Source organism: Sminthopsis crassicaudata, chromosome 1, assembly GCF_048593235.1.
Source record: "Sminthopsis crassicaudata isolate SCR6 chromosome 1, ASM4859323v1, whole genome shotgun sequence".
NCBI lineage: Eukaryota > Metazoa > Chordata > Mammalia > Dasyuromorphia > Dasyuridae > Sminthopsis > Sminthopsis crassicaudata.
The window spans coordinates 391,755,708-391,765,619 of NC_133617.1; the positions used below are offsets into that span (position 1 = coordinate 391,755,708).

The 9,912-nt window shown below is 34.7% G+C and overlaps 1 protein-coding gene across 1 annotated transcript in view; it reads left to right on the top strand.

Annotated features, from left to right (window-relative positions):
- The window catches only part of TEKT4 (tektin 4), a 62,533-nt gene extending 52,938 nt beyond the window's left edge, over positions 1–9,595 (top strand). Inside the window, exon 6 of the mRNA XM_074279701.1 lies at positions 9,244–9,595. Within this exon, the coding sequence (XP_074135802.1) occupies positions 9,244–9,460 (217 nt within the window). The 3' untranslated portion in view covers positions 9,461–9,595. The remainder of the gene's footprint in view (positions 1–9,243) is intronic.
- The last annotated feature ends 317 nt before the right edge of the window (positions 9,596–9,912 follow it).

Genomic DNA, 9,912 nt, shown 5'->3' on the forward strand with positions numbered 1-9,912 from the left:
CAGACACTTCCAGTTTGAGTGCAGGGGCTTTTCACATCAGCTGCTGAAATCCATTGGCTGGGGTTTATGATGCTCTCACTGTTCAGCCTTAAACCTCAGGGCAGTCGCTAGAGCAGGGTCCTTCACTGAACACTCCTCACAGTGAAGCTGTGCTAACCACCTCTGAGGAATTACCAGAGAAGGGGGAGGGGAACTCTCTCCCAGAGCTCTCTCTTACCTCAGGCACAGGGTTGTTGCATTCTACCTGGGGTCTGGGAGGAAGCTGGTAAATAAATGAATAAACTTCTTACCCCAAGGGCAAACCCCAACAGATTTTTAACAATGAGTAAGAAGCTGAATGATTGACACTTTCTATACAGAGAAAGAGTGGGTATCCAACCCCGAGGAGGCTAACAGCAGAGAATCTCCAGATAATACCCTAAAGGGGAATGATATCTGCCCCCCATCACATAACTCTCTCCTAGAAGAGACTATTAAAAAGTTAAGAGAGTTTGAAGAAAAATGGGGAAATAGAGTAACAACGTCCTGAAATTTGAGTTGAAAAAATAAAGAATTCACAGGAGGTGCAGGGAAACGAAATTTGTGAATTAGAAAAGGTTAAAAAATCACAGGAAAGTAGGATTTCTGAATTGCAAAAGATAAGAAATTCTCAAGAAAGTAGGATTTCTGAATTGGAAAAAGAAAATAACTCACTAAAAAAAAATTAGTGAAATGGAAAAAATTTTCAACAGAACAAAATAATTCATTTGAAAACTCAATTGGGCATATAAAAAAGAACTAAAAAATGTGAATGAAGAAAATAACTCATTAAAAATCAAGACCGAACAAATAGAAATGAATGATTCATTGAGACACCAAGAATCAGTCAAACAAAACAAAACAAAACAAAACAAAACAAAACAAAACAAAAATGAAAAGCTGGAAAATAACGTCAAATACTTACTAGGAAAATCTATAAACCTGGAAAATAGACCTAGGAGAGATAATCTGAGGATCATTGGACTTTGTGAAAATTATGATCAAAAAAGAGCCTAGATTCTATTTTATAGGAAATCATCAAAGAGAACTGTCCAGAGATAATACAAACAAAAGGAAAACTAGGTGTTGAAAAGATTCATCAAACACCTTCTGAAAAAAAGACTCTAAAAAAAGAACTCCATGGAACATTGTGGCTAAGCTGCAGAACTACCAAACTAAGGAAAAAATATTGCAAGAAGCGAGGAAAAAACAATTCAAATATCAAGGTGCCAATAAGGGTCACTCAAGATCTGGCTGCCTCCACATTAAAGGATTGAAGGGCCTGGAACCTGATATTCTGAAAGGCAAAAGAACAAGGATTGCAACCAAGAATAAACTACCAGCTAAGTTTAGCATTTTCTTCCATAGAAGAAGATGGTCATTTAATGAAACAGAGGAATTCCTTTGTTTCTAAGAAAAAAACCAGACTTAAACAAAAAATTTGATCTACATCCACAAGACTGAAGAGAAGCAGAAAAAGGTAAAAAGAAGTCTTGAGAACTGTATCTCTGTTGTGTATATATAGAAAGTCCACATGGATAATTTGATTTTAAGATATAAGATATAAAAAAGGAAGTAGTAAAGGGAAAGGGATAGTATCAGAAAAAGGGGAAGGAGAGATAAAAAGAGGGAAACTACATCTCAGGAACAGACATAGAAAATCTACCACATCTGAGGGAATTTAGAGAGGGAGAGGAACATTGTGTGAATCTTACTCTCATCAGAGTAAGTTCAAAGAGTAAATAATCGACATATTTGTTTTTCAGAGAATCCTCTCTCACCTCATTCAAAGTGGGGAGAGGAAAAGGGAAAAGGAAAAGCGGAATAATGGAAGGGTACAAGAAAGGGGAAGGGACTTAAAAGGAGGGGGGAGGGATACTAAAAAGGGAGGGATGAGAATTACAAGTGAGGTCTATAAACTAAATATTGGGGAAAGGGTTCAGGGGGGGTCAAGGGATTAAAAAAAAGCATAATCCGGGGATAATATAATGGCAGGAAATACAGAATTAATAATTTTAACTGTAAATGTGAATGGGATGAATGCTCCCATTAAACGAAGGCAGATAGCAGACTGGATCAAAGGCAGAACCCTACAATATGTTGTTTACAGGAATCACACTTAAAGGAGGGAGATACATACAGAGTAAAGGTAAAAGGTTGGAGCAGAATCTATTATGCTTTAGGGAAAGCCAAAAAAGCAGGGGTTGCCATCCTTATCTCAGATCAAGGAAAATCAGAAATTGATCTAATTAAAAGAGATAAGGAAGGAAACTGTATCCTGCTAAAAGGTAGCATAGACAATGAAGCCATATCGATACTAAACATATATGCACCAATTGGTATAGCATCTAACTTCCTAAAAAAGAAATTAAAAGAGTTGCAAGAAAAAATAGGCAGCAAAACTATAATAGTGGGAGATCTCAAACTTGCACTCTCAGAATTAGATAAATCAAGCCACAGAACAAATAAGAAAGAAATTAACAAGGTAAATAGAATATTAGAAAAACTAGGGATGATAGAACTTTGGAGAAAACTGAATGGTGATAGAAAGGAGTATACTTTCTTCTCAGCAGTTCATGGAACCTATACAAAAATTGACCATATTTTAGGACATAGAGATCTCAAAATTAAATGCAGGAAGGCAGAAATAGTAATTGCCTTCTTCTCACATCACAATGCAATAAAAACTACATTCAATAAGAAGTTAGGGGTAAATAGACCAAAAAGTAATTGGAAACTGAATATCATCTTAAAGAATGACTGGATGAAACAGCAAATTATAGAAACAATTAATAATTTCACCCAAGATAATGACAATGATAAGACATAATACCAAAAGCTAAAGCGGTAATAAGGGGAAATTGTATATCTTTAGAGGCTTATTTGAACAAAACAGAGAAAGAGAAGATTAATGAATTGGGCCTGCAAGTTAAAAAGCTGGAAAAAGCCCAAATTAAAACCCCCCAACCAAAAACTAAATGAAATACTAAAATTAAAAGAAGAAATCAATAATATTGAAAGTAAAAAAAAAAAAAAAACTATTGAATTAATAAATAAAACCAAGAGTTGGTTTTATGAAAAAGCCAATAAAATAGATAATCCTTTGGTAAATCTGATCAGAAAAAGGAAAGAGGAAAATCAAAATTTTAGTCTTATAAATGAAAAGGGGGCTCTTTCCACCAATGAAGAGGAAATTAGAGAAATAATGAGTTATTTTGCCCAACTTTATGCCAATAAATTTGATAGCTTAAGTGAAATGGATGACTACCTCCAAAAATATAGGCTTCCTAGATTAACAGAGGAGGAAGTAAATTGCTTAAATAGTCCCATTTTAGAAAAAGAAATAGAACAAGCTATTAATCAACTCCCTAGGAAAAAATCCCCAGGCCTAGATGGATTTACATGTGAATTCTACCAAACATTTAAAGAACAATTAGCCCCAATGTTATATAAAGTATTTGAAAAATAGAGGATGAAGGAGTCCTACCAAACTCCTTTTATGACACAGACATGGTACTGATACTTAAACCAGGTAGGTTGAAAACTGAGAAAGAAAACTATAGACCAATTTCCATAATGAATATTGATGCTAAAAATCTTAAATAAGATATTAGCAAAAAGACTTCAGAAAATCATCCCCAGGATAATACACTATGATCAAGTAGGATTTATACCAGAAATGCAGGGCTAGTTTAATATTAGGAAAACTATCAGTATAATTGACCATATTAATAATCAAATTAATAAAAACCATATGATCATCTCAATAGATGCAGAAAAAGCATTTGATAAAATCCAACATTCATTCCTACTAAAAACGCTTAAGAGTATAGGAATAAATGGAGTATTCCTTAGAATAGTCAGGAGCATATATTTAAGACCGTCAGTAAGCATCATATGTAATGGAGATAAACTGAAACCTTTCCCAGTAAGATCAGGAGTGAAACAAGGTTGCTCACTATCACCATTACCATTCAATATTGTATTAGAAATGCTAGCTTGGGCAATAAGAGTCGAGAAAGAGATGAAAGGAATAAGAGTAGGTAATGAGGAAATCAAACTGTCACTCTTTGCAGATGATCTGCTGGTATACTTAGAGAACCCCAGAGATTCTAATAAAAAGTTATTAGAAATAATTCACAACTTTAGCAAAGTTGCTGGATACAAAATAAATCCACATAAATCTTCGGCATTTTTATACATCACCAACAAAATGCAACAGCAAGAGATACAAAGAGAAATTTCATTCCAAACAAATGTCGAGAGCATAAAATATTTGGGAATCCATCTACCAAAGAAAAGGCAAGAATTATATGAGCAAACTTACAAACCACTTGCCACAACAATAAAGTCAGATTTAAATAATTTGAATGGCATCGAGTGCTTGTGGATTCCCGAGCAAATATAATAAAGATGACAATACTCCCCAAACTAATCTATTTATTTAGTGCCATACCAATCAGACTCCGAACAAACTACTTTAATGACCTAGAAAAAATAACAACAAAATTCATATGGAAGAATAAAAGGTCGAGAATTTCAAGGGAATTAATGAAAAAAAGTCAGATGAAGGTGGTCTAGCTGTACCTGATCTAAAACTATATTATATAGCAGCAGTCACCAAAATCATTTGGTATTAGCTAAGAAATAGACCAGTTGATCAGTGGAACAGATTAGGTACAAAGGACAAAAAAGAGTACAACTATAGCAAACTAGTGTTTGATAAACCCAAAGATACCAACATTTGGGATAAAAATTCATTATTTGAAAAAAACTGTTGGGAAAACTGGAAATTAGTATGGCAGAAATTAGATATGGATCCACACTTAACACCATATACCAAGATAAGATCAAAATGGGTCCATGATTTAGGCATAAAGAATGAGATCATAAATTGATTAGAGGAACAGAGGATAGTCTACCTCTCAGACCTGTGGAGGAGGAAGGAATTTATGACCAGAGGAGAACTAGAGATCATTATTGATCACAAAATAGAAGATTTTGATTACATCAAACTAAAAAGTTTCTGTACAAACAATCCTAATGCAAACAAGATTAGAATGGAAGTAACAAATTGGTAAAATATTTTTTCAGTTAAAGGCTCTGATAAAGATCTCATTTCCAAAATATATAGAGAACTGACCCTAATTTATAAGAAACCAAACCATTCTCCAATTGATAAATGGTCAAGGGATATGAACAGATAATTCTCAGATGATGAAATTGAAACTATATCCACTCATATGAAAGTGTTCCAAATCACTACTGATCATAGATATGCAAATTAAGACAACTCTGAGATACCACTACATATCTGTCAGATTGGCTAAGATGACAGGAACAAATAATGATGAATATTGGAGGGGATGTGGGAAAACTGGAACACTAATACATTGTTGGTGGAGTTGTGAAAGAATCCAGCCATTCTGGAGAGCAATTTGGAACTATGCCCCAAAAGTTATCAAACTGTGCATACCCTTTGATCCAGCAGTGTTACTACTGGGTTTATATCCCAAAGAAATACTAAAGAAGGGAAAGGGAGCTGTATGTGCCAAAATGTTTGTGGCAGATCTTTTTGTAGTGGTTAGAAACTGGAAGATAAATTGATGTCCATCAATTAGAGAATGTTTGGGTAAATTATGGTATATGAACGTTATGGAATATTATTGCTCTGTAAGAAATGACCAGCAGGATGAATTCAGAAAGGTTTAGAGAGACTTACATGAACTGATGCTGAGTGAAATGAACAGAACCAGAAGATTGCTGTACACTTCAACAACAATGCTGTATGAAGATGTATTCTGATGGAAGTGGATATCTTCAACATAAAGAAGATCTAACTCACTTCCAGTTGATCAATGATGGACAGAAACAACTACACCCAGAGAAGGAACACTGGGAATTGAATGTAAAGTGTTAGCACTACTGTCTATCTACCCAGGTTACTTATACCTTCGGAATCCAATACTTAACGTGCAACAAGAAAATTGGATTTACACACATATATTGTATCGAGGTTATACTGTAACACATGTAAAATGTATGGGATTGCCTGTCATCTAGGGAGAGGGTTGTAGAGGGAGGGAGGGAGTGAAAATTTGGAAAAATGAATACAAGGGATAATGTTATAAAAATTACTCATGCATATATAATGTCAAAAATTTTATAATTATAAAAATTAATTTAAAAAATGTATCCCACAGAGTACCTTCCTGCTAAGCCTCTTTCAAACTAGCAGAATCTAAATCACTATTCATTAAAGAAAATGAAATTAAAACAGCTCTGAGGTACCACCTTGTACCTATCAGACAGAAAAAGAGAATGAAAAATGCTGAAGGGAATGTGGAAAAAATTGAGACATTAATGCACTGTTGATGAAGTTGTGAACTGGTTCAACCATTCTGGAAAATAATTTGAACTGTTCCGAAAGGGCTATATAACTACACATACTTTTTGACCTATCAAATTTACTACTATTTCTATATCCCAAAGAGATCAAAGAAAAGTAAAAGGACCTATATGTTTAAAAAATACCTATATCATCTCTTTCTGTGCTGCCAAAGAATGGAAATTTAAAAGATGCCCATGCTATGGAGGAATGGCTGAACAAATTGTGGCATATGATTATAATATAATACTATTGTGTTATAAGAAATGATGAATGGGATGGTTTTGGAAAAATTTTGGAAAACTTCTAGGAACAATATAAAATTAACAGAACCAGGAGAAAACTGTCCACAGTAACAGCAATATTGAATGTTCAGCTGCATCCGATCAATACAGGGATGCAAGAGAATTCCAAAAGACTCATGATAAAAATTTCTATCCACTTACAGAGAGAAAATGGATAAAGTTTTAGTGCAGATTGAAGCATACTTTTAAGGATGATATGGAAATATGTTTTGCATGGTTTCACATGTATAATTGATTTCACATTGTTTGCCTTCTCAACAGGTGGGGGAGAAGCTAAAAGAAGGGAGAGAATTTGGAATTCATTTTTTAAAATTGCTGTTAAAACTAAATTACAATTTTTTAATGAGAGCTGAATACCATAGCCCTAAACCAGAGGTGACCTGATTAGAAATATCAGTGAGATTTCCTGAGAGGTAAAGACAGGAATCAGGTAGATAGATGCTAGATCATTCCTCCAAGTTAGTTAAAAGATTTGCTTTTTAAAGGGGTTTGAATATTGACGAATTCAGCTAAGACAAGGATCCACTAAATATGTGAGTTAAGCAAGAAAGGACACAGGAAGAAGCAGAAAAAGAAAAAAACATGACTTGGTGGTGGTCACAGAATAAGACTACAGTTGTGCATGAAAAGGGAATTGGATTTGGAAGGAAAAGATAAAGCATCAAATCCATCTGCCACGTTGAGTTGTCTAGGCAATGGATAATATTTTTTTATTCACCATAAACGCATGAGGTACTTATTATTGTTATAATTATTGCTGTTCAGTCACTTCAGTCACATCTGACTATGACCCCATTTGGGCTTTTCTTGACCATTTCCTTCTCTAGCCCATTATATAAATGAGGAAATTGGCAAACAGGATTAAGTAACTTTCATACAGCAAGTAAGTGTCTGAGGTAAAATTTGAATTCAGGCTGTCCTGACTCTAGGTCTGGGCATTCTATCCACTGTGACATCATTTGATAGACAAGGAACTTCTCTGTATGTTGTTTGTACAAAATTTATATATTATTATTTCTCTTCACCTCCAACCCATTATGAGATCTTTGGGACTGTGTTTTTGTTTTTATTTGTATCACCAGCACTTAGCATTGTCTCTGGCAGCTAATAGGAACTTAGTAAATGCTTGTCATGGGGAAAGTCAATAGCATACACAGTCCTGACAATGCCTGTGGCACTTGCAGATAGGGCAAATTATCCTATAATGGCTTACCCTGTACTTATTCAGATCAGCCTTCCATAAATCCAATTTAAGAAGTCAGATTAGATGTTTTCCACCCAAGGTCTTCACATCATCTCTTAGGAGATAAATTTGTCTCACACATCTATCACATTGCATGATGGATCAGATCAACTACACTCTGATCAGAACCAGTAATTAAGGCTCCGCCGCATAGCATCATTATTACTAGGATGCTTTACAAGATTCATGATCTTGTCAGTGTAGGTACTTTCCCTACTGACAAAACATATATCTTCCATGTCTTACCAGACAGATTCATTAGTTACTAGGTCAGAACACTTTAAAAAGTTAAAAATAATGTTTAAAAATAATGTTTAAAATCACTTGGATGGATTGTTGAAGAAAGAGGTAGGGCAACTATGTGGGGCAATGGATAGCATGCAGAGAACCTGGAGTCAGGAAGATTCATCTTCCCAAGTTCAAATCCAGTCTTAAACATTCAGTATTTATGTGATTCTTGGCAAGTCATTTAACTCATATTGAACATTTACCAATCAGCTCTAGTGAGACTATAAGAACTGCTTCCACTCCACCACTGAACCCTATTTCCCTGATTCCTGGTTCAGGATTATTTTCTTGCCAGACTATTTCTGTAAACACACACACACACACACACACACACACACACACACACACACACACACACATACACACACATACACACACATACACACACAAAATTTTGGTGGAATTCAATTTATGTTGAATTTAATTTTTTTTATTTAAAAAGATAGCTATGTATCTGTTGAATTTAGTTAAATATTTTTATTAAAAGAAGATAGCTATGTATTTGATGATAATAAATACATCTAATGGATTTTTACATTCTTTATTTGTGGGATAAACCCTCAAGATGCTGATGCATGACTTCCATACAATTCACTATTTTCCACAATACACTTCCTTATATAGTCACTCAAAGTCATTAAAAGATATATGACAACCAGAGGCCTGGTTTCCTAGCTCATTGCTGCTCCCTTTCCACCTGGACAACCATAATGTGTAATGAAAATTAACTTGACTTAACATATGAGGCCTTGGGTTCTAGCCCTGGTCCTGCTACTTACTACTTATGGTGACCATGACTATTGAAATTTCTGTGGCCTCAGTTCCCTCAACTATAAAATCAGTGCATATGTGTGTACTCAGTTATCTCTGATATCCTATTCAGTTTGAATTCATAACATGGGATACAAGATATCTTCCCTTGCCATACCCTTCTATGATTCCAGTGAATGTACCCATTATAATCCTTTTGTTCTTTGTTCTCCTGTGTCTTTGTAATTTAGACTGGCCAGTGAGGTGGAAGAATTAACCATGTCCATCAAGGCTCTAAAGGAGAAACTGATGGAGTCAGAGCAGGCCCTGAAGAACCTGGAGGGTACTCAGATGATTCTGGAGAAGGAAATTTCCATAAAGAATAATAGTCTGTTCATTGACCGTCAAAAGTGCATGACACATCGCTCCCGCTACCCTACCGTCCTCAGGCTGTCTGGCTACCAATAGGGACTCAAATCCCTCTTTTCAATATTACTCCATTCCAAAGGAAAACTCATAGAGTTGCATTTATTATTTTTAAAGAATAGCAAAACTCTATAATAGAAAACTCCAGTTGTGCTAAATAAAATGTGTTTACCTTTACACATCTTCCTTCTAGTATGTTAAAACTAACTTTAAGTTTTTGATGTACCTGGATAAGTCACTTAACCGCTGCCTGCCTCAGTTTCCTCATATGTAAAATAGGGATAAAAATAACACATCTTCCAAGGTTGTTGTGAAGATAAAACAAATTTTAAATACTAAATAATTGCTCATTTTCATCATCTTTATATCATGGACAGAAATTAAGTAAATCGTAGATTATAGGACTTTGGAAATAAGCAGAAAGATACATTAAAAATTATCTTGCCAATCTCTTGGTTTTATAGTTTGAGAAACTTAGACCCAGAAAGAATCTT